Raw genomic sequence first — 27,739 nt, forward strand, 5'->3', positions numbered from 1 at the left:
TACAACAATAACATTAAGAGATTAAACAAAGCAGTGTTTAAAAAAAGCAATGGAAATCATTTGAACACCTTGCTCTGACTGACATTTTTATAAATAAACGAGATGACATTGCCTTTCGGGTTTTTTTTTTGTTTACCAGATTTTCAGCCAGTGGAACCAAGGATGCGTGGAGCGTGTGAAGAAAATCCGTGACTATGCTTTCGTCCACTTTACATCCCGAGATGACGCCGTGCTGGCCATGGACCACCTCAACGGCACAGAGATTGAAGGGTCCTGCATTGAAGTAACGCTTGCCAAGCCAGTAGACAAGGAGCAGTACTCGCGTCAGAAAGCCTCTAAAGGAGGCGCCTCTGCCCCTCCTGAGGCTCCCCAGCAGAACTACATCTACCAGTGTGACCCCTACACGTTGGCTTACTATGGTTACCCTTACAGCACGCTTATTGGACCCAACAGGGAATACTTTGTCAAAGGTTGGTTATTTTTAATGCTTTTCAAGTACCGTTTAGAAAAAGGAAACTGTGCTTTTGTTTAAAGAAAGATATTTCTATATATATTGATGGCACTTGTTGGACCAACGCCCTTCCAAAGATTTCTATTGACCTAAAAAAGGCCTCAGTGTTTGTTAATGTTCTCAATGGCTAAAATTATAAACACTAAATCCTTAATCACATGTTTTGAAAGATACTGTAGCTAATTATTTGTTGCTAAGAACAATTGTTCAAAGGCGAAAACAACACAAGCTGATGGACCAATGAATTGTAATCCCATTACCTTAATGATTGACTGAATGTGGTCTTGGGTGGAAGCAGGAAAATCTTTTTGACTATCAACAATCATTGTGTTTTGGTTTTCTCTCCAAAGGATCCCCAATGATACAGAACAATGGTAATCCCTTACATCCATATTCCTACTTACACCTCAAATGAACAATTAGTTTTCTTGCCATTACATTTTCTAACACCATCCTTTTCCTGCTGTCCTGTCAACTCCCATTTCATGCTGGGTTATTTTAGGGTTGTCACCAAAGCTCCAAGCACCTCAGAATACAATTTCGCTGTGTTTCAGGAATAAAGCCAAAACTTCACCCTAATGCTTCTCAACCAATTCCTGAACAAATGCCTCAATAACTTCTGGTGGCATCTATTTTGTACAAGCATACTATTCCAACTAAGATGGACTTAATTGGATTAATCAGAACTTTTCAAGCGAGGTTCTTTACAAAGGTTACAGGCAGTTAATATTTTACCTTTGGATCTTCGTTTGGTGTAAATCCAGATTACTTGCTTCCGGAGACTTAAGCTAATAGTTAGCCTAAGAAGGGCCTAGGTGGATCTCTACCATCTTAAAAATCTCATAGCCATTTATGTAAGCTCCATTTTATGAACTTTAAACTGGTGTAGCGTTAAAGTGGATGTGTGCTTATTTGAGCGTCTCTAATTATTTACACAAGAAATAGTTAAGAGGCAATGCAAAATGTTTTATCTTCCTGTGTGAAACAAGTGCTGAAAATTAAAAATGTCATGGTTTTGAGTTAGGGTAACTTTCTGACAGAAAAAGTAAAGCGATGGAAAAATAAAAATAAAAAATCTGTTTTCATTTCAGTCACCATAATGTTTTTGATATTTAGACCAATACAAACACTGGAAATGACTGGAAATGATCATCACACGTTTCACATAAGAAGAGCCTTGTCTACTATCTGTTTCCTGTGTAAATAATGGATGATTTTAAAGGACGCTACCATCAGAAGCATATGTGACAGTGATTCAAAATTCAATAAAATAACGTTTGCTTTGACATTTTGAAACAGCCTGTTTTGATCTTGGCCCGACTTGCAACTAGATTAGCTGCTAGCTTTAGCCTCTAGGCGCGAGTCTCACATGACAAGGCCGTGAGACGTATCCACTGCAGGTAAAATAGTAACTGCCTGCGCTTTTTTAACAGAACTTAAGTGAGCCTCTTATGCAAATGCCAATCTCTCAAGTGAAGCTTCCAAAGTTGTTTTGAATCCAACGTGAAATCTTGTTGCCCTTCAAAAGCTCTCCGAATCCTAGCCCACAACCCCTGTCATCATATTATACTGTAACTGTATTTTAAGCAGGTACCGTGCGAGGGCGTGGTCGTGCTGCCGCAGGTAATCGTACCCCTGGACCTCGAGGGTCTTACCTAGGGGGTTATTCTGCCGGTCGCGGCATCTACAGCCGCTACCACGAGGGCAAGACCAAGCAGCCCGAAAAGCCCTATGAACTGATGCCCAGTCTGGAGCTTGCTGCCTCCGTCAACCCAGTTGGCATCAAACCAGGCACAAGTCAGTGAGACAGACGTACTCATTAATGTCCTCGCCCATCTCCAAGCCTTCGCTAAGCCTCTATCCTCTGTGGTTTAGGGAACCTTTCTCGAATCAGCATGCTAGCTGTTGCTGGATGGTCATGAGTTAAAAAAAAAAAAAAAAACTTGAATAATAACACATAATAATCACCTCTTCTGAGCATGACCAGAAAGTAGCTGCTTTACTTCAGTCCTCTTTCTATCTCTCATCAGAAAATTGTGTTGTCTGGTGTTCAAACTGATAACAGCGCTGTGTTAAGGGAAAACAATGGTTTTCATTTGGTCAGCGGTTGTTTTAATCACTGGGGGAATTCAAACAATGCAGGCAAGTGAGGCATTCATTGATTTGAAAACTGTTCGGGAGGAAAAATATGTTTTTTAAAAGAACACCCTAATTTGGTCACACAAAGAGTTTGTGTTTACAGCATCAAAGTCACAATGTTGAGACAAAATTTCATATCCCCCGCAACCTTTTGAGGAGTATGTACACAGCGCTTTTATCTGTTTGAACAGTGTTGTACTTACTGAATGTGCTTCCACAATTACACTTTATGCACCAACTCAGTTCAAATTTTGACTCTTTTTTTTTAAGACTCAAAAGAGTTGAAATAGATAAAATGGCAAATTCAGAGACCTTTCACAAAATGTGACAAATTTCCGGTAATTTTTCATCCAACTGTTTCTGTCAAAATGGAGCTGAAATGCACAACTAATACACAAATTAAAACTTTATTCCAATCAGCTAAAAGATAATGCCAGTGTTTGAAATAGTTGATCTACATAAATAAATTAAAAATAAATAAAAGCCCTGGTTCAAATAAGAAGGACATCACAAAGTTGTGAGAAACTTGTTTGCACAGAGTCGTTGCCTGCGGGAGGGTTTTTCTACTTTGTTTCCTGCCAGTAAGAAGGAAATGTAGCAATGGTAAAATGCTTGGAGGAAATTCAACTCATACAGGAACATTAATCAGAGCGGACAAATCTCAGCAGAGAACAATTAATGGCTCAACCAGCTTTCCAGCACCTATAACCAGCTGGGCATTTGTTATACTTAGATACCATCGGTTTTATAGTCACCCTAAAAACTTAAGAACTTAAGAATTGAAGTGTTTTAGTCCCCCTCAAATACAAGTGTATATTTCCTGAGTGTTTCCTTTAATAAAACCTTAAAGTTAAGCTGAAGGAGGCAAACCTAAGTAGTATCAACAGTGGGGTGCTGGTTAATTATCAGGTTACGACATGCGTTTCACTATGAGGGCTGTGCTCAAGGAACTGAAAAAGAAAACTTTAATATTTTTGCCACTTTACTTGCAATTCTTTCAGTGTTTGAAAATCCTCCAGCTAAATGATATGTTATTATATCCTGGGCTGCAACAATGACAAATGAGGACATGTGTGGGTGGAGGGGATGTTTGTCTAAAATCACAATAAATGTCGAAGCTTTCATTTTGAACAAGATATTAACACGAGTTGTGTAAAAGGACTCTCCTTTTTCAGCTTCTGACACTAATTTTGGTATATGTGTCCTGGTTTAGCTCGTTTAGGATTGCCAACAGTATTTCCATTTGCTAAATCAACAAATAATAAGAGACATTTTTTAGAGTTCTTTTCTTCAAAGTCAGAGGTTTGTATGCACAAGGATAACATAGCATACCTTTTAAACAAGTTGGGAAAGCCCAGAGTAAGATGTCAGGCTTCTTAGGCTTCACATTTGAGCGAACTGGGGACACACCTGTGGGTGTATTTTAAGTCGAAAATCTTCAAAAGACATCTTAGCGAAATCAAAGGAAATCAGCCAAAAGACCTCCAAAAGTCTGGTTCATCCTTGGGGATAATTTCCCAATCATCTGTTCAAACAACTATAGGCAAACACAAACAACATTGTGCCGTCTAGAAAAAAATATGGGTTCTTTGTCTAACAGATGTATGTGTTTAGGTGTGAAAAGTGTAGAATAAGACCAATACTTCTTAAAGATGCTGGCTGAAGGTGGCAAGAGAGTGTCATCTATCCTCAACAAAACAAGTCCTGCACTGAGTTAAATTGGAAGGCCATTCAGTGAGGAGGAAGCAACCATTCCAAGGAGAGGAGTGGCAGCATGATGTTGTGTGGGTGTTTTGTTGCAGGAGGGACTGGTTCGCCTCTCAAACTAGATGGCCAAAGAACATTATGTGAAAGAGCATCTCAAAACAACAGTCAGAAAGTGAAAGTTTGGGCACAACAGGAAAACACTGACCATAAGCAGATGGCTTAAGGGCAATGAGGCCAATGTTTTAGAGGGGCCTTCACAAAGCCTTGAACTCTTTCTCATAGGAAGTTTGTGGGCAGAGCTTAAAAGGTGTGTGTGAATAAATCTTAAATTATTGTTACTTTGGTATTCATCAAAAAGGAATAATTGCGGTAATCCCGAGTCACCTCCAACAAGAACAGTTTTGTTTGATTTAAAGCCAAACAGTGAGAAGACAGGGATACGTGTATTTTCATGCAGCGCATTGGTTTTCACTGAATATTTTCATAAAAGCTGTTTATGATGATGATAAACTCTCCTGTTTAGTATTTGTCATAGCTTTACTTGGAATGTAAACCGTTTTGATGAGAACAAATGTGATTGATCAAGTTTTATAGGCTACCGTGTTTTTTTTTTTTTTTTAAAAAGTACATTCTTCAAAGTCTAAACTTTTATTTCAGTCCTAAAACGAGAACATTGCTACTGCCTGACCCCATGCTCCCATATATTATTATGTCTAGCAACGGATGTTGCCAATGACACATTTTGAAGATGCGGACAAAATTTTCTAGTACACGTTTTTTTTTGGGTGGGAATCCGCTGATCAAAAAGGCAAACAGAGTTTTATGTTGTTTTTGGTAAATCATTACATTCTTTGCGAATGGCACAAGAAATTAATTTGACCAAAAAGAACCAAAGTCAACATGCAAACACTGGTATTATTCTTCTGCGCTCTAAAACCGGGCCCCACACTCGTCAACGCTATTAAATTCATGCATCTGGTCAACACCGGCCAGTTCTCTAAAGCAGCCATAACTGGCCAAGATCCGGAGGTCAGTCATGTAGTCCGTGTGTCGACTCAAAGGATTGACACCAGACTGAGAAGTGTTTTTTTTTTATATTTAAAACAAAGATTTATGTTGTATTTGTAACTTGGTGTGCAGCTGTGTGCGTGCGTTTGTGTGTAAAGGGGTAAGGAGCTTAATCCACCGCTGAACACGTCATAATCCAAATCACACCCCAACGGCAGTTTGTGTAACTTATTTTTCCCTCTTGCGTCGCTCGTATCCCTCTTCCCCCTCTCTTTTTTCATGTTCTTATATGTCACCTGCCAAGCTAAGGATGATTGCGGGCATGTTTGAGCACGGCTGTGTGCATGTGGCTTAGTCTGCCGTGGCCCGGTCTGTCATCCAGGCTTTCATTTTTTTTGTGTCTCTCTGTGCACAGTGGCATTGCCATCTCTGGGTGCACAGTACCCGGTCTTCAGCACTGCTCCTAATGCCAAAGTGATGGAGGAGGGCAAAGTGCACACAGTAGAGCATCTTATGAACCCTCTGACCATGCAGCACCCTGAACACAGCGCTGCCACCGCCGCTGCCGCCGCCGCCGCTGTCCTGCCTGCGGTGTCCACTCCTCCGCCCTTCCAGGTGAGTCTTATAATCGCATGCAAAGGCATCGCTTGACCGTTCACCCGTTTTGTCTCATTACAAGCGAAACCAAAACAGCATTTTATTGGACCTTTATGTGACAGAGCAATATAATGTAGTTCATATCGTGAAGCTGAAGGAAGGTGATATATTGGTTTATTAAAAATCTTTTTAAAGTATTACACCAGCTTTGCATAAACTGAAAATGATGCCCATTCTTCTTTAGAACATAAGTCAAGTCAGACTGGACAGAGAACAATTAGGAACATTCGTTTTAAAGTCTTGTCATATATTTATAATTAGAAATAGTTCTGGACTTTGACTAGGCCATCCTAACACGTGGGCGTGCTTTATTCTAAACCATTCCATTGTAGCTCTGGCTGGATTTTAGTTTGTAAATAGTCTTCAGAACCATTCTGTCTACTTCCCAGTTATGCTTTTGTGCTGGTCTATCACCCCCTCCAACCACATTGAAGGTTGCGCTTGTTAAATATGCAGAAGAAGAAAAATGTTCAAGACCTATGAATCATTTTGTAAGGAAATGTGCATGTTCCTTTGGTGTAAAGCTTTAGCATATCCTGTCTAAATCAATGTTACAATATAATCCTGCAAGCTTTGCAAAAATAAAAAAAACTATTTATCGGATGTCTACTCTTTAAACCTCGGTATATTTATGCTCTTCCCCAATTTTAATCCAGTGTGCCTCTCCTTCCTCCTTGCCTAGGGCCGCCCAATCACTCCTGTCTATACCATGACCCACAACCTCCAGCGCATCCCAGCAGCCACCAGCCTGTACGGACACGGGTATGTTCCCATCGCTAACTACGCCGCCAACACAGCCACTCTGGCCGCCCTGCAGAAAAACGCCGTCATGGCAGCACAGGCGTACGGAGGTTACGCCGGCTATGCTGTGCCCCAAGCCTTCCCCGCCGCTGCCTTCCCGCTGCCCATCCACGACGTCTACCAGTCGTACTGATGCGGAAGCTCAGACCGAGGCGTCCGGTGACTGAATCTCAATGGCGTCTCTCCGCGACACACGAAAACATCGCTCGAACTTCAGCTCGAATGGAATTTGTAGCAAATACTGAGACTGCAAACGGGGACAAAAATGAAGGCCTGGTATCTTTTATTAGTCCCTGCCATCCTCTGTGTATCCTGGGGTTAGAGAAAGGGGGAGCAGCTCTGTTAGACAGCATCACTGTTTGTTTTGTTTTTCTTTCTGAATTTTGTAACAAAATTTCCCAGCATCCCCTGCAACAGTAACCACAACTCCAGTAATGTTCCGATTATCTCTCATTTTTTGTTGCAACACCTGGCCGCTGTTGCAGCGGGAACATTAACGGTACTTTTTAAAGTATTTATGAAGAAAAGACACATTGTTCATGCTTTATTCCTTATTTCTCTTTTTATTTTATCTTGGTATTTTCTTCTCTGGAACAGATCTTTACACTGTATAATGTGTGAAAACACAGAAAGAAGGAAAAGGTAACCAGGAACTACTGATAAGTGGACACCACTGTCTTTGGATATATCAATTTTTGTAGTCTCTTTTTCATTAATATATAGTATTCTAGACTGTTTTACATGCTGTAGGTGATGCTGACCATCCATGCTGGTTAAATGTGTATTGCTTTCCATATTTCCACTTGGTACTTTTTTTGGCGTAGTTTGTCTTATGTTTTAGTTGTTGTAAATGAAGGTTTTAGGCCTCTTGTTTCTTTTTTTTTTTCTTTTTTTAGTTCCCTGATTCTTTTGTCCCCAGTTATGACATTCAGAAATGTGTGTCTTGCTGTTGATACACTATAAAAACTGCTGAGTTAAAAACAACCTAATTTAGGAATATATAGCTAACCAAGCTGTGGGTCACATATAGACCAATCCAGAGTTCAACAAAAACGTTTGGGTTAAACTGAAGGATTTTTTTTTTTTTTAGTTTTTGTCTAGTTTTGTGTTAAAAATTATCAAATACAAAACATAGATAAATGAACACAAGAAACCTACCGTGTCTTATGAGATATTTAGCGACTGTCAGTTTTTGATAAAAAAAAAATCATGTTCATGATAAAACTATAAAATTTGTCACTTTTTATTTTCCTTACAGCACATCTTTGATTAAAACTCCAAAATAAAGATAATTATTAAATTGAAAATAATAATAATAGTTTTGAAACATGATTGCAAGAAAACTTAAAATAGAAGCCTTTTAAGTCTGGATGTATTAACTTTATAACCAATTTGTTTCTCAAAATGTTAACGTGACGCTAGCTTGCGCTAACCACTTCGCAGGTACATGGCTAATGCTAGTAAACTTGTTCTTTAATGCTACAGTCATTACACGCTAGCTTGCGCTAACCACTTCGCAGGTACATGGCTAATGCTAGTAAACTTGTTCTTTAATGCTACAGTCATTACACACAAGCTGCTGACATAGACATTATTATACAGCATAAATTTACAATCTCACTGTTTCTGTTTATTCCTGCGGTCGAGGTTCGCTGAAGTCTGATCAGGTCGCTTTGTTGCCTAAATAGCGCTCTCTAAGCCGACAAGCTGGGTCACAATTTTTAACCAAATGTTTTGTTGAAACTACCTAACAAATGTCCCAACAGCAAAAAAAACTCAACATTTGGAGTAGAAAAATAACCTTGCAGTTTTTCTTGTGTGTGTGTGTGTGTGTTTGTACCTTTTAGTGATGGGAATATAAAAGGCAAAAACTGGAATACATCAAGTGCCTTTTATGAGTTCCTCATCATCTGAAACTGTATTAGTAGGGGACTGAGACTGAATAGATGTTTGTTTTTCTTCATTTAAGTATATTTTATTGTTTTTTTGAAATGCTCGAGTCTTGAAAGGTGAACAAATATGTTTTTTTTTTCTTTAAGAATTGGGTATCTTCATTGCTTAACCCATTCCCATTTTTGTCAACCAAATACTTAATACACTCCAGTCTGATGACTTCAGAGAGACTCTTTTGCACTTGACTACAGTGCCTTACATCTCTGTACAGTATGTGCCTTTAGTAACAAAACGGGGCTGTGAGGTTGACACTAGAAGGAACAGGCTCACATCTGTGCACGGCACCTGAGTCTCTTTCTGTTTGTTTTTCCAGTGAACTCTGTTTTTGTTGTTACTGTATCACAGTGAGACGAGTGGGTTTGAGGCTCCGGAGTCAGATGTCAGAAGGCATCTGCAGTTACGCTCCTGGCTCCCTCTTTATTTCTCATCCTCCAAACCGTCCTAGACCAAGGTGCACTTAAACATATTTATAACAGGCATGGAGCAGCCACCTTGAAATGAAGAGATATTAAATATGGAGCGTGAAACTCATGAGTGGATAAGACTGGTTTGGTTGTTTGTTTTCCAGTGTTTTATTAATGTGTGAGTTTTACTTTGCCGACAACAAAAAAAAAAAAAAAAAAAAAAAAAAGAAGCCTATAAGATACGTTTTTTCGGGGCACTTGTGAAACTTCGACGTTTGTGTGCAAGAAGTGCAAAACTGGAGCAATACCTCACTCTTGGAATATGCAAGTAGGCACGCAATACGCTGGTTGTAGCGAGACCGCTAAACAACGTCAAGCAGCTGCTAATCAGGAAGTCGCTCTCATTAACAGCCACGCGATCAGCGGAGAAAACAAGTACGGAAACCTGTCCGCATTTTCTTAGTAGTTAGCGCAGATCTCACGCTTTTTGTGGTCACGACCCAAGTGAAATCAAACCATCAAATCTAACCAAATGTACTATATAAACTAGAGTGGAACATCTCAGGGAATAAGTATTGAACATGCTCAATGAATCGTATTAAGTACTCCATGCACGAGTCTCTGTTTTAGTAGCGACTACTTCCAGATAGCGTCTCGGCATGCTGTCTTCGAAACTTGAAGGTTCTGTAGGCCTTTTCTACGCCCGCTGATGTTCTGTGCGTTTTCAAAGGTATTCCACTGGATTACAATCCGGTGACTGATTTGGTCAGAGGCTTTACTTTCTTTCTGTGAAACCAACTGAGCATTTCCTGGGCCGTATGTTCGGGATCATTGTCTCCGTTGCAGTAAATCAGTGTAACTATCCTTTATTCAGCAGTGTGAAATCTCACAGTATCATATGCTTAAAAAAAAGCCCCACATCCAAACTTCTGGATCATGGCCCCGGCAGTGCTCACTGGACTGCTCAGTTGTCAGTATGCTTAGCAGCAACAATCTGGAAGAGGTCTCAGGAGAGCTATTTGCTTTTACCCATCATGAGATGTTTCTTGTGCGACACCCTTATAAAGAAACACCATTTTATATTTTATAGTACAGGAATTAGGACTGAACCAGCCAATACTAGTTTGCACAAACAAGACGCGGGATCGCTTTTGCAACTACTGACAGACTGCAGCTCTCTTCTCTGCTTTCTATGCATTTCTTCACTTCATTTCATTTCTATGTTCAATATTTATTCCCTGGGGAATGATTTCTTTGTATGCACGGATAACTTAGGTTCTCCAAAGGTGAATGGTGTAAATTCGAGTCAAAAGGCCAATTATTTTTATTTTGGCACATTCAATACTTTTTTTTCTCAGCAATATAAAAAAATAATGTCCCCCCGCCCCCCCAAATATTTAATTGTATTTTTTTTGGTCCAGTTTCAATTCCTTATTTTTTGTGGCATCTTTCTGTTTGGAATGTTCCTTTTTTTAATATACATTTCTCATATTTTTGATGACCACGCACAAATCTGAAATTGTCCATCTTTAGAGAGTTGATGAAGTAAGTTATTTGCTCCAAGAATTTAAATGAAAACGACCAATGTTCTTGTGAGCCTTCACTCACACTCCATGTTGTCCTTCTTTCGCTCCAATTAAACTGGACTTTACGTAGAGAACTAACTGCTGTTAACTGCTTTTATGATGAAGAGAGAAAGCCTGGATATATATTTAATATATGCATTACACTTGATATGTATGAAGTGAAAAGAAAAGGTATAATATATTCCGAAAACATATTTCTTTGCTTATTTACAACTTGAGTAGGGATGAAAAGTCAGAGTAAAGTAGAAAAAGAAATGTTCTCTTTGTCTTTGTATTACTTTTTTGCCAAAGTAAGCAGTAGTTTTTAGCTTTTTAACATTTATTGTAATTTTCTTATCTGTAACCTAACGTACTTGGTGTTATGAGGGGGAACACAAAGAACCTTCAAGTTCAGCCACATTTTAGCTGTTTCAGCAAGGATTAAAGGTGGCTCGTTGAAGTGTTACAGCCCTGGCACTTTGAGCTGGCCGTGTTGCAACTTTGCATGTCAGATTTGTCCAGAGAGTCCAACAATGATTGAGCTGCCTTACGAACTGATGAAAAGGCAAAAAAAAAAAAAAAAGTTTGAAAAAAACAGCACGTGTCAGTGGAGTGGAGCCTAGTTTAACGTAGGTGTAACCCTTTAACTCCTCCTAGTGTGCCTTATTGCCAAGATGTCTTTGCTAAAGCTTTGTAGACTCATGCAGACTTTTTTTTTCTTTCTAGAGGTTTGTTAAAAAGAAGTAAGACCTTGTTCTGCATTGTTATATTTATAGTGATAAACACAGCAAATAAAGTGCTTTTGAAAGGATGCCGGGTGTTTGAGAATTATTTTGAGTGTGTACCATTTTTTTTTTACGCCTTGTGCTCACAAAGTGAAAAAGAAATGAAAAAAAACGTGTCGGCCACCTTGGTTTTAGATTAGAGAGAATAACAGCAGACTGTGGTACCAGAGGCAAAGTCTTCCGAAAGCTTCAAGGCAAGTAACCCATCTCTGACCTCATACATCAGCGATTGTTGAGAAATGTCATTTCTGAGAGGGGGAGAAGAAGAACGAGGTTTGGACAACGTTTCATAAACTCTGGTGTGGCATGTTAACTTTCCTCCAGTTACATGTTCTTCACTAGGGAGAAGTTCTGCAAGGGTCTGGGTATGATGTGGGACAACGGCAGAGGGAGAGAGTTCACATTTCTCCATGCCATCACATTTCAAACTGACAATCTGTTTTGTAAATGTGTAAACATCCATCCATCCATCCATCCAATATAGCACATTCTGGTGGATCCCAAGATGGTAAGAGGGATTTTTTAGGGCCTCTGTATGAAGCATGGCTATGCTGTATTAAATTATTATCGAGCTCCCTTGGTTTGCAATATTTTGAGTCCTGTGAGGAGTTGGTGGAGGTAGAGATTAATCTCAGCACAACTCGGACCATACAGTTCAATCCTGGACCTAACTCTGTCAAAGGGGGCCAGGGAGGACATGACAAAGTCTGCTTTTCCAGATTGATATCTAATCCTTTAAATTTTACTTTTAGCCTTTTCTTTACCTCTGTTTGGAGCACGTTGAGACACTTAAAATTGACTATAAATGATAATCATCATTATCATCAATGCTATTGCCTCCAACTCCTTGGCTTAGCATTTCATCTTTGTTTTACAGCAACTAGCCAGTAGCAAAGACAATTTACTCAATTAAATGGGGCCAAACTGGTTTTGCTCATCTTATCCATCGCGGACGCCATCTTTATAGATCACCCACAACACCCCCTCATATTGCACATAATTTTCATTTTTATTTTTTTGCCTATGCAATTTTCTGCGTCTTATTTGGAATCTTTGATGATCAGACCCTAAGACTACTATGTCTTTAGGCCAGTTCCATTCATCAAGGGCCAATGTCATTCATGTTTTAGAAGTCTTCATGCTCCAACACAGCTGATTGTTGGTTTAGTTGATTATCATGTCAAGTTTTGCATTGGGTTAAAAAGCGATTAACCATGGAAACATCTAAAACATGCAGGTAACTGATGGGATTTTTCCACATTTTAAACAATCCGGCTAAAGCCAGGTGATGATATGCCTTTGTAGGCCTCTGATGCGTTTTTAATATGCTATTTTCAAGTGTTACTGTTTTTCGCCGTTGTCCATGGTTTCTCTCAATATTCTCAGCCTACACATCCCTCGTATTAAAACAATGAGGGGACGCTCTCGGTGCTGCACAAATTATTTGAGCTGCACTTTGATTTTATGCCAATGGCAGTTTTTTACATAACGTAGGTGACACAGAACATCTTTCAGAGGCAACTGTATGCCGCGCTGTCAGGAATGTTACCGTTGTACTCAGTTATAGCAGAGTTTAATGGTGGTCTCTAGTCACAGACCCACAAGACCAATAAAAGAACTACATAGAATGAAAGCAATAATTTATTCTGTATCAAATCTTGAGACTTCCAGTGCTAGTTTTATATTCAGACTCAGCTTAGTCTGAGTCAGCTTATATTCATATATTTTAGGTCTAATTGGCTACATAGACATCATTCACATTCACATCCCTGCTCCTTCAGTAATTGAAGTTTTATTCACAGTAATAATGTGCGAGGTAGCCTAAATACACACACACACACACACACACACACACACACACACACACACACACACACACACACACATATTACATACATATATATATATCTCCTGCAATTGCAGATGAAAGTGTATACTGTGTCCTTTTATTATCCTAGGAGAGGACAATGGATGCCTTCTCAAGGACAGCAGGGGCCCCTGTCAGTGCAATATCCTGACACCTTACCCAAAATTTAGTTTACTCAAATTCATTCATTTGGGACAGAATGCTCCACAACTGAAAAGAAAATAATTTTACATTACACATTAGGTGTCGTTCTCATGACCCACCCGTTTTCGCCCGGTTTAGTGATTTGACCAGCCGAGAAATATTTCTTGTGGATTGATGAACTTATACTTGTTTAACACGCCTGAAAAACCTCTGGGGGGGGGGGGGGGGGGTCCAGAACAGAGGCCCTTCAGAGAATATTCCACGTTTTTACTGTTGAGAACCATGACCTTAGTAGAGGAGCCGACTTTCATCCAGCGTCCTTCACATTTACCTGGAAACTATCCCAGTGCACGATTCAGGTCATAGCTTAAAAAAAATGCCAAGACAACAACTTTGTCTGGAAACCTCAGATTAAGACCCTACGGCTCTCAAACAAGACACCTTCCTTGCTGTGACTTCCTCTCGAGAGACGATGTCCATGAACAGAACAAACAAGGTGAGGAATAAGGGACAATCCTGGCAGAGTGCAATGGGAACGAGATCCACTTGGTGCCAAGAGTCCGGAAACAACTGATGCCCTGGTTTTTACAGGGCTTGGGGACATGTAAAATTTAGTAAAGCAAAAGTATGATTCAACAACCTATCAGTTGATGAAAAACCATGCATAACTGGAAAATTTCACAAAGGTAAGCTATAAATGTAAGAAGAGAAACAAATTTGGGCAGCTCAAAGTTGTGGATAAGTTTCAGTCGTGCAAGCCTGTGCACAATAAGAAATCCATTTTAGGGTATCGTGTTGAATGTTACATTTAGAAAAGAGTTTTGGAGATTCACCATCAAAAAGACAATGTCTAAGAAGAAGAACCTGCTGCTGTTACAGTATTATCATACCACAGCGCTGATTAAACTAGGCCAAAACACCTGCAGCCTAGCCCTGCCCTCTACTGACTACTTATGCATAACAAACTTTAGCAAACTATTAGCAACTGGGGTTGAATATTAAGCATTTCACTCCCGTTTTGTGATCTGACACAATCGCAAAGAAAAACATGTTCTGAAGTACAGTTTTGGGAAAATTATGATGATTAAATAGCATGTAGAACCATCTTTAGCAGCAGTACCTTAAAGTTGTCTGTATAACATTTAAGTTTCTCATATGAACGTGGAATAATTTGCTTGGGTTTACTGAGATTTGCTGTTTGTCCACAGCTCCTTTAAAGGTCCTCTGACCGTTTTTAAGAGACTGATTTCTGACTTTTGGCTGAACTATGGTGAAAATCTGGTTCTTTTCTTTTCCAGCCACTGTTGTGTAGATTTGTTGGTGTTCTTTGGATCAGTCCCCCTTTAATGACTCAGCTTTTTTCCTTTAGCTGTCAGAACGACTGCATAACACTGACTTTATAATATTTGGTATATGGGGGAGTTCATGGTCAGCCCAATGACTGCAAGGTGATCAGGTCTTGTTGCTGAAAAACACACACAAATCATCAGTCCTCCTTAATCATCCTTGACATATGTGGTTTGCACTGATACAGTGTTTAGTTCTTCTCTCAGACTGCATTATCTCTATGTATATCGTTCCATAAGTGTTGTAGCTCAATCACTTTGCAGACCTATGCAATGCTTTGATTGTCTTTTACTCCTAGTAATCCTTCCAAACAGGCCTTTGATGTTTCCTTTCCCATTTTAGTATTTTTATAATTGCCCCATCATGAATTTTAAAATAAAACAAGCCAAGTCAGGCCTGGAGAAGCACAGTTGTTGCTCCTGAAATCTTTGCAATTACTTTAACCATTGCACGTTTGGACCATCGGGGTGAATTTCCTGCAAGGCCAACGTTTGGCAGCTTTCTAAAAAAAAATTTCCAGTTGTGAATAATCTTTCTTACCGCATAATTTATAACTAAGTGTATAACTCTCACCAGACTGATGCATGGGAAAAATAGTTTCCCTATGCGATTTCTGATATTCTGATTTCCTGCTTGACATTAAATACTCAAATCCAAAGGAAAGAGAGAGATAAAGATGGTCTCCTTTCAAAGACTGCATTGTTGTTGGTCACAAAGAGAAGAAATTCTTAGTTTGATCATTTGCATTTATTTATCTTAATTTCGTGAAAATAATACTGAAATGATATAAAGTTTTGTCAAAAACAATCTTTATACAGTCTTAAAAAAATAATGAAACACCTGACAGAAATAAAGTTACTTCATATGAAAAATCATACCGAAAAAACAACAAATAACCGTCTATTAAAACGATGTGTTCTGTATAACCAGGCTGTTTTAGACCATCAATTCTTAGTACATTGTAATGCTGCCCTCTGGTGGTCAATACTCTTCATCGTTCAAGGCTGCAGCATGGCCGCAGTTCAGACCAGTCAGTGCAGGTTTTCAATGGCGGCCATGTTAGCTCTACGTTCATCAGTACAGATAACTGCTGCAACTTAAAACACATTCCCTACTCATATAGTAACATATATATTCAGTAAACCTCTTCCCAATGGGATACGTGTAACATACGGCTGATATGTTATGTGTTGCAGAAACGTAACTCGGAATTTAGTACATGTATTCAAAATAGAGTAACAATATCATTTTGGTACAACATAAAAATAAAAATCCTCGACACGCGTCGTATATTCTCTCACTGCGTGAAATTAAGTTCCACTGTTAATTTGACCAAATTGTCTTTTTTTGAAGAAAAAGTCTCTCAACGCACAAAACGGAACAATTAATAACCTAAATTGCAATATGTCAGTGGTGGGGCATTTAATATGAACTACAGATCCCCTGGTGCACCTGTATCAGCTATCAGTATGCGCGCGCACCCTTTCCTCAGGCTGCTGCTGCGTTTGTAGATTCATAAACAAACCATCTACAGTTAGCTGCACGGTGATGGGGCTGACGAGGAGATCCAGATGAGTGTGAGAGCTGCTGAAGAGCGTTGTCACTCCTGAACACGGCTTCAGTTTATATTTGGCTTAAAGGAGACGCAACAAAGCGCACAAAATGGCTGTTCCCCGGGCCTGGGCGAACAAGTAGGTTTACTATAGCTTTAAGAACGAGAAAATAGTGTCTGCTTCTTTAAAATTATATCGGTTTTAGCTGAATAGATAATTAAGAAAAGTTTTAAGTTCCCAATGAATAAATGTACGAATTTAATTTGCGACGAATCCGAGAGAAAATGCACGAGTGCTGGATAAGGGCCGCTTGCAGCGAAAGCGTCTTTAAAGCAGACGTGCCGAGTTATTTCTCACTTTGCGTGTGAACCTGCTTGACTTAAGGGGCGATTCGAGGTCGGACATATACCCGCCGCGGTGATGGAACCAGCCGGCAACAGAGCCGAGGATGTAAATAGAGACGAAGAGCCGCGGGAGGACAAGGCCGCGGAGCAGACCCCGGCCACCAGTACGGCCGGTACGCCGCGGAGGGCCCTCAGAGAGCGGGGAGCGGGCCGACCCAGGGTGGGCGTCCCCCCCGCCGCGGAGGTTAACGGAGCCGCGTCGACCGCGCAGGTCTCCGGGCGGGTTCTGAGGGACAGGTCAACCAGGGCAGTGCCGGCCTGGCTCAAGGACTCGAAAAGCGACGAGGACGAAGACGAGCCGAGTCCGGACAGCAGCGCGACCACCAAGCGGAGGAAAGTTCCCAGCTCCAGGCGCAGGAAAGGGCTCGACTCGGCGGGTCAGGTGGAAGCCGGAGAGGGGCTCCCAGGAGACAGCCTTCAGGGCACAGAGTAAGCTGCACATTTAACAGCCTTCACTTCCACTTTGCAGTCAACGGAGGACTGGCGTTTGTCTGTGATGAGCCTGTGCGGAGTGGAAGCGTGCATCGGTGGGGTCTGCTCCTTCTGAAAGCACGCCTTCAGCATGGCTCGTCCCCTGCATGGGTGGAGTAAAACTTACCTGTGTTTAAAGACGCTCTCTTTCTAATAACTCCTCCGACTGCTAAATGAATGCCACATGGGATGTGATTTCACTCTGCGGGTTAAAATCACGCAAGATCAGACTTTGTTTTTTTATTTCCCCTCCTCCTTTCTTTAGTTCAGAAGACCCGAAGGGACCTGCCTCAGATGTTCAAGGTAATCAGAAGTCATGGATCTCCTAACATCCAGTGCCTTGCAAAAGCTTCCCCAGGGCTTAAACCTCCCCAGTCTTTTAAATGTAGAACCATACTTCAGTGTTATTTAGGCTTTATACGCTTGGTCAACAAAATGCAGAGCCTCATTGTGAAGTGCAAGGAAGATGCGCACGATATCCTTGATTATTTATTTAGAAATTATCTGTTCAGAGTTGTGTGTATTAATATTAAATATGTTTTTATGGGGAGTATTTGTGTTTATGGGGGTCACAGCTATACCTTTACCAAAAAAAAAAAAAAAAAAAAAAAAACCTGCAAGAAGCTGTAAAGAATCATTTTCACAATGCAATCACAATACATCGCAATTCAAAAAAAATTCCATATTGCCTTCCCCTAACAAACATTGTTATTGTTGTCATGAATGCTCTGCGTTTTCAGCTGCAAGGAAGTTAACGACACGTAGGTCAGAATCAGAAATACTTTAATAACCCCAGAGGGAAATTATTGTCATTACACGTTCCAGATATAGAAACTATATATATATATATATATATATATATATATATATACACACAGACTCTGTTTTCCAGTACGGTGTCTTCTGAACACCACTGGGTTTTATGCAGGAGTTTCAGAGGCAAACATTTCCAGACAAAATGGAAAGGGAAAAAATGGCTTCCCTGTCCCTTGTCAAGCCAATCCTCCCCTCAGCATCATGCTGCCGCCACCGTGTGTCGTCTTCCATCCACTTTACTACTCTGTCTCACTCTGGCACATGAACTTTCTGGGAAATACTCATGTTGTGGTTGTAATACGACCAAAATAAGATGTTCGGGGGATTCGGCCACTTCTGCAAGGCTATGTGACCGTCGAATTAATGTCACGCTGTGCATGCATCAGTTTTCTGGGACGTTTCAAACAGAGCAGATGTGTTGTAGTGTTTCATGGCTCTCAACCTCCCCCCTCCAGCTCCTCCTCCCAAACGATCCCCGGCCCAGAATAATGCCCGGCCAGCAGCTGGCAGGGCCGCCCGTAGCTCTGCCAAGCCCGTGTGTAAGACCGAACCTGAAATTGAGACTCCATCTGGTGAGTAACCTGTTGGCCTTCAGCTGCTGGGCTCCTCGGATCGAACAGAAATCTTCAAGACGCGTTAAAGATTGATTGTATTTGTTTAAATTTGTCTTGCAGTTGTCTGTTTATGGTCTGCTTGCATATCTTGAATTTCAGCTCCATGTTACAATGGTTTTAATGCATCAATAGCAGCAATTTCACAAGAACGTACAATACTGTGGAGCAATTATTAGGATTTTAAACAATGGGGTCTAACTTTGTTCTCATGATGTCTTCTTGTTTTGTACAGCAGTGGAGGAAGAGAGCACCGATAAAGAGCAGTCTCACAAGTAAGTATATCCTGATGCCTTAAAGATGAATTCAATGGTGCAACCATTGAATATAACATATTAATATGCTGAATATAACAAAATGGCATTAAAGGGGACATATCATGGTTTTAAACTCCTTCCTTTTCACATTTAAATCAATCAGTTGCGGTCTATATGAAGTGGAGGTGCAGTGCTTTGTCCTGAATTGACGTGACGCCGCCTGTCAATCAGTCAGACCAATCAGAGGTCACGATTTGTCCCAAAGTGACACGCCCCTCGGCTGCGGGAGCTTTGCTCCGACAATGTTGCCGACCGGCCGGGAGGTTTTACATTCAGGAAGCATTGCGGTCAGAGGGATTTTGTTAAAAACATTGATTAAAAAATTGTTAAACCTGGTCAGTGGCGAAAGTACAATTGAGGCATTCGTTATCCCAAACGTTTAAAGGAGTCTAGAAGAATACAAAAGATGCATAAAGGCATGCGGCCGGCCTCATGAGCAGCCGAACATAACAGTGATCCACGGGAACTGCAGCTTGTTCGTATGTACAAAGGTAATTACATTTATGTACATAAGTGCTTAATGGTTACACGAAAGGGTGATGCTTATCAGTAGTTCTGCCGTGTTTAATGTGTTCTGGTGGATATATCTAGTACTTATGGTTGCAGAAGCTAAATCTTTGTCAGCTTTGATCAGTTAACAGCACAAAGCGTGTTATTTGGTAATGTAAAATAAACTTTGCACTCCTAATACAGAATTTCATGGCAGCAGGAAAACAGCTGCGTCAGTCTCCAGCAACTATTTTAGGTTACTAATACATATTTTGTGTCTAGGTTGGCTATTTTAACCTGGACTTTAACGTTGATTTGTCTGTGGTTACCTTGAAACAACTTCGCTTCATTTATGACACATTTTTTCCCCCCGTCTTTTTGCCTTAATGTTGGTAGATAAGGCAAAAATCCCTAAACAGGGGCTGCCCCACAGCTCCTTTTTTGCCACTATTCTGAGAGCAACTTGTTTTGCTGTCTCTTTAAATCAAAAGGAGGCACTTTGCGCCCCCTCCAAGTTGCAGAGTGGTCCACTCCACCCGGTTCGGCCATCTTTATAGTGTGTAGTGTGCAGAAGAACAAACATGATGCTGCCACCACCGTGTTTCACCATGCAGGTGACGGTGTGTGTTCAGGGGGCCCAGAAGGTCGTCTTTGGTCTCATCTGTCCACGACCCTCTCTTTACCATGCTTGCCCTGTATGGGGTGTGTTAAACAAGACTTTTTATCACATACGATCCCGCTAATATGACTGACTTTGAAAAGGTTGAAGGCAGCAGTTACAAGGAGAAGGGATCGTTGTCACCGAAGCAAATTACAGAGTGGATCTTTTTACAGTAAAATGAAATCAGTGCCTGTTTTCAACTCATTCCTCCTGCATTTCTAATTCAGTTCCTCACATTTTGCTGCTCTTCTATTTTAAGTTGAACCTTTTAAATAAGAAGTATTAGAAATAGATACAGTCCCTGCTATTTGTTTATATGCTTCTGATACCGGCCTATTTATATTTGCGGTATGAGAAAAAGTTTCTATTTATTTATTTCTCGCCACTGTGCAGGACTAACAGAGCCAGCTTATATTTAGTTGTGTAGAATCAACCCAACTCGTTCCAGGACAATCCAGGGATCCAGATGGAGTCCGATTCATTGACATGCATCAGTCCTTCTAAAATAAGATACGGTCACATTCAGTGGGACCCTTTCCCATCGGTGAACAGGCACAAAACGGGGCACACCCTGGACAGGTGGCCCGCATCCCGCAGGGCCAGAGAAGCTCTCAAACCAACCTGTTGTTTTTCCCTCAGTGAAAAGAAAGAGGAGGACAGCGAGGCGGTAGCAGACCAGGTCCTGGATAGCGAAGACCTTCCCTATCAGGAGGACCCCGACGATTTCAGCTTCCAGCCACAGAGTCAGAGGTAACTTTGCTCTATGGTGCACCACTCAGTCCTGCCCAGAAGCATAAGCTGCTGCTTGCAAGGTCCTTTAATTGTTGGCGTTTGTGTTTTTTAGCAGTGTTGAAGAGGAGGAGGCTCTCAGCAGTGATGAAGACGTTCCCTTTAGAGACGACTTAAACGATCAGAGCTACGACCCGAGGGCTGAACGGTTTCTGTACGCCAGCTTCACTTCTCTGTTGATTGTAAAATCTCTTTCTTAGATTTAATACTGTAAAATATTTATAGTGTGTGTGCTTCCTCATCCCCCCCCCAGGGACCTTCCTAAACCAAAGCGCAAAGTTCCTCCAAGGCAGAAGGACAAGAAAGAAAAGGATAAGGCACCTAAAAAGGAAAAAGAGGCTTCTGAGATCAAAGTAGAGGGTTCAGATAACGTGGAGATGGTGCAAGAGGAGGTGAAGCTGGAGGAGGAGACAGCAGAAGATCCAGATGGACCAAGGAAGTAAGAGCAGCACCACGTCCGGGTTTTTATGTCAAGCTTTCAAATCAGAACCATAGTTTTGGTGTTTGTTGCTGGTAACCAGCTGTTCTTCCTAATAACTTCCCCCATTACTGCTGTTTCGTGTAAAACTGTTTCTGGAGCCACTTAGCAAACGCCTTTTTCTACTTTTTATTTAATTAGGAGAGGCCGTAGGAAAAAAGACGACAAAACCCCCCGACTGCCGAAGAGGCGGTGAGTGAAGCCTGCGTACAGTCGCAGATGAATGACTCCATTTCCTGGATAAATAGTGGGAAATAATTTTGCTGTGCTGGGAATGTGGTTGAGACTCCGTATGCTGGATGTGTCGAGATCTGGATGTGTTTGTGAGGCGCTGATTTAAAAAGTCAATAAGGTTCAACCCCGCTGTGCTCGCTTGACTTGTTCAGGAAGAAGCCGCCTGTGCAGTATGTGCGCTGCGAGATGGAAGGATGTGGGACGGTGCTGGCTCATCCTCGCTACCTCCAGGTTTGTGTCCCTGATGTTTGATCTAGGTCGGCGATTTTATTCAAACAGCCTGATTTTAAATACACAAAAACACAGGATAATGGGGCTTTTCATTTTTAGCTTCCTTCCTTCCTTCCTTCCTTCCTTGTGTCCTACACACCTCCCTTCACTTTTCCTTATCCCTGCCTTTCTCCCTTTCTTTCTGTCCTTCCTTCCTTGTGTCCTACATCACTTCCTTCCTTGCGTTCTACCTTGATTCCCTCCTTCCTTTCTTGTGTCCTACACACATCCCTTCATTCATTCCTTGTCCCTGCCTTTCTCCCTTTCTTTCTTTCTGTCCTTCCTTCTTTGTGTCTGACCTTCCTTCCATCCTTGTGTTCTTCCTTCTTTCCTTCTGTCCTACATCGCTTCCTTCCTTGCGTTCTACCTTGCTTCCTTCCTTCCTTCCTTTCTTGTGTCCTACACACATCCCTTCATTCCTTCCTTGTCCCTGCCTTTCTCCCTTTCTTTCTGCCCTTCCATCCTTGTGTTCTTCCTTCTTTCCTTGTGTCCTACATCGCTTCCTTTCTTTTCTCTTTCATTTCCTTGTCCTTGCATTCCCAACTTCCTTGTGCCCTTCCTTTCTTTCCTTCCTTGTGTCCCTATTTTGTTTTCTCCCTTCTCTTCTTCAGACATTTCTTGCTGCTTTTTTCTCTTTCAGTCTGTTTTTTTATTTTATTTTATTAGGTTTCATATTTTAAGCTTGACTCCTGCACCTCATGAAGAACTTCTTGCATTTTATCTTTTAAGATGGCTGAGAAATTTGGAAATTTGAGTCTGGAAAGGCCTGGAGCTTTTACATAAAAATGAGTATGGATCCTGAAAGAAAGTGCCGATTGCTTTCACATATCCTTTATTCAGTTTGACCTGAAACATGCTCCAGTCTTCAGGCCTGGCCAAAACTTATCTGAAAAGTTATACCTTGGTTCATTTAGGCAGCTATGGTTCTTTCAGAGTCTGGAATACTCTTGAATTAGAGTATTTTCAAGGTCTAAATAAGAATGAAAAGAGAAATAAGGGGAAAATATCTACCTTAGAAATTGAAGCTGTGCAAAATGAATCTGGAAAATGAGGAAGTTTTGACAAAGTGTCTGGGGGTGTTGGCCCAAAGGTAAAGATTTACCTTCGGGCCAACACCGATATGCTAAATATTGACTAGCCTCAGCCGATACCGATGTTAATGCCGGTATATCGTTCCTCTTTTATATCCTGGTGTTTCATTTAAAAAAATTATATCAGAACATGTTTTTAAACGATCTTCACATTTCTCCCGAACACTAGCATCATATAAAGTATCAGCACTTACTCAAGAAGAAGTACGTTTGTCCTCACCCGTCGTGTGGGAGGCTGTTCCGCCTACAGAAGCAGCTGCTGCGTCACGCCAAGCACCATACAGGTACACGCATCTCCTGGCCTTTGATAGCAGTCCTAGTAATGAAATGATGGAGGGAAAACGCCGATATTTGATGGCATGTCTGTTTGTTTTTAGACCAGAGAGATTATATCTGCGAGTTTTGTGCCCGGGCCTTCAAGAGCTCCCACAACCTGGCTGTTCACCGCATGATCCACACGGGAGAGAAGCCTCTACAGTCAGTACTTCTCTGTTCATGAACATTGTTTTGTCACCACGGTATTCATCAGTGGTACCAATTAGGGCTGGACGATGATTCAGTAACGATACATATCGACCCATAGACGTTTATCAATGATAAAGGGTCAATAAAAAGTTCAATAGAATAACAGTTTTGTATTCTAGCCTATAATGTAGGTTAATATTACATCATTATTCCCTCCCAACCAATCACAAACTCAGACCCAGGAACCAAGCTCCACCCACTTCAAAGAGTTCAGAGAGCAAGCGTTCTTTTTTTCTTGTTAATACTTTTAAGTTTTTGGTAAAAAGTTGGTTGAATAAAGGGTTGGGTTTGAATTCGGTGTTTGTGAGTTCGGGATCTAGAAATATGTCACTAAGAAACAGTATAAAATAGCCAGGGCTGCACTTAAAATCTTAAAATATGTTTTGAATTTGTTGATAATTATCGATATCGATCAATATTTCTATTTTATCCATATAGGGTTTTTTTTTCTATATTGTCCAGCCCTAATGATGATAGAACATGAACTAGTCTGAGGACCTTTGTAAGCGCTGCCACCTTCCTGCTCCAGCAGATGCGAGATCTGTGGCTTCACCTGCCGCCAGAAGGCGTCCCTCAACTGGCACATGAAGAAGCACGACGCCGACGCCACCTACCAGTTCTCCTGCTCCATTTGCGGCAAGAAGTTTGAGAAGAAGGACTGCGTGGTGGCCCACAAGGCCAAGAGCCACCCCGAGGTGCTGATCGCCGAGGCGCTGGCGGCCAACGCCGGCGCCCTCATCACCACGCCGCCGTCTCTGCTGGAGCTGCCCGGCAACCCCGTGCAAGCGGAGGCGACGGGCGCGGACATGAGCCACGCCGGGCACGACGGCGAGCTGGACCAGCTGGGCCAGCACATGGCCCAACAGGTGAGCCCTCAGGTGGTGTTACTGGGGCAGGAACCGAGCCTCCACACCATGCAGGTGCCCGTGACGATAGCCCTGACCCCCATCGACCCCCCGTCTCCGGCCGACAACCAGCAGCAGACGCACGTCCAGCTCCAGATGCCCGTCCAGTTCGTGCAGGCCGGCCAGCAGCTGCAGCAGCAGCTGGCCCTCCACCCCGGCTCCGTGGTGACCCAGCACCAGCCGCAGCTCCAGCCCATGCAGCCGTACCCCTCCCACCCGGACGGCCAGGGTCAGACGCAAATCCTGCAGATGACCTTCCAGCCCGTGGGCCAGTCGCAGAGCCACGTTCACCAGATCCCCATCCTGGCCGGCTCCCAGCAGCTGCAGACCATGCAGACGGCCGCTCACAGCCCCCCGCTTTTGTCCGCCGCCTCCCACCCCCAGGACCCGTCGTCCGCCAACGGGAACGCCCTTTTCCTGGACAATCCGCCGCTGTCCTCCTCCTCCTCCGCCGCCCCGCCGTGCGGCTCGCTCCATCAACCGGAAGCGGCGGGGGAGAGCTGCGCGGCGTGGGAGCCCGCGCGGCCGGGGGAGGCTCAGGCCGAAGGCGGCGAGGCGCACGTGCAGCAGGTCATCATATAAAACCAGCCGGGGGCCGCGCGCGAAGACGAGGACACGCTGGCCGAAGAACGGCCCGAGACAAACGTAGGATCACAGATGTATGTGCTGCTCACCCGTCGTCTGACTTGGTAGCTTTTTTAGAGTTTCCGTATCAGGGAGAGAGGTGTCTGTGTACGTCTGTCGCCTTTGTACATTACAGTCCTGTAACTAGCTGTTTGAGTTTGTGTGTTGATGAGTTTAGGTTCCAGTTATGCAATAATATATCAACCCCCCCCCCCCTTTTTTTTTTCTGAGAAGGTTGCTGAACATGTGGCAAACAGAAAGCTGGACTACATTAATTTAATTGACCAAACCTATTATTTTTAGCCTTTATTGTAGAAGGTTAAGGAGAAGGGGAAAAAAAACACGTATGGTCACAAAAACAAGAAATGTATGAAATACTGAAACCAATGTTTAACACCTTTTTTTTTTTTTTAGAAACGACAAAAGTATGTTTATTCTCTGCCTCTTTGTCAGAAACATTTAATATGTTTTAGGTTGTTGTTGTTGGGTTTTTTTACGTTGCAGGAACAGTAACTAGTTTAATCCGATGTGTTAAGGAGCCAAAGGAGGACCACTGACACTGCGAGTCACTATGAACGTGTTAAACAGTCACTGGTTTGTCAGTGACCTCTGAAGCGTAACCTTGTTTGAAAAGAGACGCTGTCAAACATAATACTCTCACACATTAGTTGTTCTAGCACAAAAACACACACAAAAAAAAAAAGTCAGTTCATAAAAATGTTAATAAACACCTTAACATTTAATCCATGGGTTTTATCCTTTTTACTCCATGGGCCTCTCCTGTTGGATAGTCTTGGATAATTGCTTGATTTAAAATGGAAAGGCGACACATGTGTTTTTCACTTCTACGTTATCAGACGTTTATTTTAGTTCTGGTACATTAAGTTAAGCGGAATACACAAACACGTGGTGAAATGATGCAGAGGTAGGGCTTCCTGGAACGGTACGAGGGGAAATGTTGGTGATAAAATGTGGTTCACTTTTGATGCCGGTACCCAGTCCATCCCAGCTATTTACACAGATTTCTGTTTAATGTCTCTCAGAAAGAACAGCGAACTGGTCCATGTGTGACTGGGAAGAATAAATACGACAAAGGGGGGGGGGGGGGGGGCATCAAAGTGATGTCTGGTCCTGAAAGCTCCACATTAGGGACACTATACATAGTTTCTGGGTTTATTCCCAATATCTAGGGGGTCATCGGGACATATCGGTCTGCCCTCTGTCTCTCTGCATGGCATACTGCTTCAGCGCTCTTTTAGGAGGAATCAGAGTGTTGCTCAGTCCAACTCTCCTCTTCTTCGTCTGCTGCTGCTGCTCTCCGTCCCTCTGGTGAGCCTCCCGCTGCGCGCTCCGGGACGCTCCGCCCGGCTCCTCCTCGCCGGCGGCCGGACGGCAGTCGCCGGCGGCCACCGCGGTCTGGAGGTCGCTGTCGTGAGCAAACTTGCACTTGATGCCGAAGCGGCACCTCCCGTCCTTCCTGTAGGAGACGCACACCTTTTTGCCCCCGATCTGCGCGGGTCTGGCGTGCAGGGTGAGCGGGACGTGCTTCTGCAGCGCGCTGAGCTTCCGCTCGGCCTGCGCCCGGAACGGGTTGGCGAACACGCCGCTGTCCGACGACGCGCCCAGACTGGGGGGCGGTAACTTTTTAGGGGCGACCGAGTCCGCGGCGGGTCGGGGCGCAGAGGAGCGGTTACGGGCAGGAGGCGAGGACGACGAGGGCTCCTGCTCCTCCGAGTCCGAGCCGCTCGATGCGGAGTCGGACTCCAGTAAGAAGTTGCGGCTCTTTTTGGCAGCAGCATCGCCGCCATCCGGAGGAGAGCTTGAAGCCAAAGCAGAGAGAGAGAGGCACAGCCACAGTAACTCATGTGAACACAACGAAGCGGCGTTATTTATGTTATTAGGCAAGTCCACTTACTCCGCTTTCCCGTTGTTTACGTCGTCCTCCTCTTCCTCGCTGCCGGAGGAAACTCCATAGCCAACCAGCGAGTTCATGCCGAAGCTAACTCGCTAGCATTAGCATATAAGCTATGCAACAAGTATGAGCCAGAATATATCTATGTTGGGGAAAAACACCGAAGCTGAATAAGTGCAATCAATCCTATTATCTTCTTGCATCCAAACACGGGAGAGAGCTGAGCGCCGTAGTTGCAGCTTGTTTTGCTTCTCCGCGTTTAGGTTCCGGGCATCTGCTGCACTGACACCTACAGGACAGGCGTGGTATAACACCATTAAATTCAGACAAATGGAAATGCACGTTTTTGTACGGTTTATTTACATCCACAAACTTCAGTGTATGTTATGGAGATGTGTTGTGATATGTCAATATAAATAGAACTGCGAAGAGAAGAGAAAAGGATCTTCAAATCGTTTTACAACCCAACACCTGAGAACTGTGGTGCACGTGTGTAACGCCCTTTACTTAGAGGCGCCTAACTGAAATCCATTGCAAACAGTTGTCTTCACAAATAACAGAGTATGTAAATGGGGAAAGCTTGTGTGTAATTTATTCCTAGGAGAGATCCGACTGTTCTGTTATGGCCTCTTTCAGAACATTAGAGAAAAACGGCATGAAAAATCTTAAAAGCCACATCAGGGAGGTAAAAACTCTGGAGG

At 42.6% G+C, this 27,739-nt stretch overlaps 3 protein-coding genes across 14 annotated transcripts in view; 2 read left to right on the forward strand and 1 right to left on the reverse strand.

Annotated features, from left to right (window-relative positions):
- The window catches only part of rbm47 (RNA binding motif protein 47), a 46,733-nt gene extending 35,393 nt beyond the window's left edge, over positions 1-11,340 (forward strand). For 4 of the 10 annotated variants that reach the window (XM_012865477.3, XM_012865476.3, XM_021318004.2 and 1 more), the window contains 5 exons: positions 140-470; positions 862-885; positions 2,099-2,308; positions 5,781-5,980; positions 6,705-8,318. In XM_012865477.3, coding sequence (XP_012720931.2) covers positions 140-470; positions 862-885; positions 2,099-2,308; positions 5,781-5,980; positions 6,705-6,956 — 1,017 coding nt within the window. In that variant the 3' untranslated portion in view covers positions 6,957-8,318. Of the gene's footprint in view, positions 1-139; positions 471-861; positions 886-2,098; positions 2,309-5,780; positions 5,981-6,704; positions 8,319-8,343 lie in introns of those variants that run through there. The other 6 variants (XR_004931036.1, XM_036136971.1, XM_021318006.2 and 3 more) reach the window with 6 other exon arrangements.
- Positions 11,341-16,153: 4,813 nt separating this feature from the next.
- si:ch211-113e8.10 (E3 ubiquitin-protein ligase ZFP91) lies at positions 16,154-25,455 on the forward strand. Of its 3 annotated transcripts, none has more exons than XM_012865472.3 (12): positions 16,154-17,274; positions 17,582-17,619; positions 18,588-18,704; positions 18,982-19,018; positions 20,850-20,960; positions 21,055-21,153; positions 21,253-21,438; positions 21,619-21,669; positions 21,864-21,942; positions 23,242-23,356; positions 23,450-23,549; positions 24,130-25,455. In XM_012865472.3, the coding sequence occupies exons 1-12, from the start codon at positions 16,862-16,864 to the stop codon at positions 25,082-25,084; spliced, it is 2,301 nt and encodes a 766-aa protein (XP_012720926.2). In that variant the 5' UTR covers positions 16,154-16,861; the 3' UTR covers positions 25,085-25,455. The 3 variants fall into 3 exon arrangements, with proteins under 3 accessions (XP_012720926.2, XP_012720927.2, XP_012720925.2); XM_012865473.3 differs by having other exon boundaries at positions 16,155-17,274; positions 18,979-19,018; positions 21,058-21,153; XM_012865471.3 differs by having other exon boundaries at positions 16,156-17,274; positions 18,979-19,018.
- A 159-nt stretch (positions 25,456-25,614) lies between these two features.
- Positions 25,615-27,320, reverse strand: LOC118563126. Its single transcript, XM_036136974.1, has 2 exons — positions 27,042-27,320; positions 25,615-26,945 (listed from the first exon to the last, which is right to left on the reverse strand). Exons 1-2 carry the CDS (start codon positions 27,116-27,118, stop codon positions 26,321-26,323), a joined length of 702 nt encoding a protein of 233 aa, XP_035992867.1. The 5' UTR covers positions 27,119-27,320; the 3' UTR covers positions 25,615-26,320.
- Between the last annotated feature and the right edge of the window lie 419 nt (positions 27,321-27,739).

The sequence above is a fragment of the Fundulus heteroclitus genome, chromosome 5 (assembly GCF_011125445.2).
Source record: "Fundulus heteroclitus isolate FHET01 chromosome 5, MU-UCD_Fhet_4.1, whole genome shotgun sequence".
In the NCBI taxonomy this organism is placed as follows: Eukaryota; Metazoa; Chordata; class Actinopteri; order Cyprinodontiformes; family Fundulidae; genus Fundulus; species Fundulus heteroclitus.

Excerpts from the sequence above, each read along its gene's own strand:
- LOC118563126 (XM_036136974.1), bottom strand. The coding sequence starts at position 27,118 with ATGAACTCGCTGGTTGGCTATGGAGTTTCCTCCGGCAGCGAGGAAGAG. Across the intron at positions 26,946-27,041 it reads GTAAACAACGGGAAAGCGGA|CTCTCCTCCGGATGGCGGCG; the intron begins GTAAGTGGACTT and ends TTTGGCTTCAAG.
- si:ch211-113e8.10 (XM_012865471.3), top strand. The coding sequence starts at position 16,862 with ATGGAACCAGCCGGCAACAGAGCCGAGGATGTAAATAGAGACGAAGAG. Across the intron at positions 20,961-21,054 it reads TTCCAGCCACAGAGTCAGAG|CAGTGTTGAAGAGGAGGAGG; the intron begins GTAACTTTGCTC and ends TGTGTTTTTTAG. Across the intron at positions 23,357-23,449 it reads TCACGCCAAGCACCATACAG|ACCAGAGAGATTATATCTGC; the intron begins GTACACGCATCT and ends GTTTGTTTTTAG.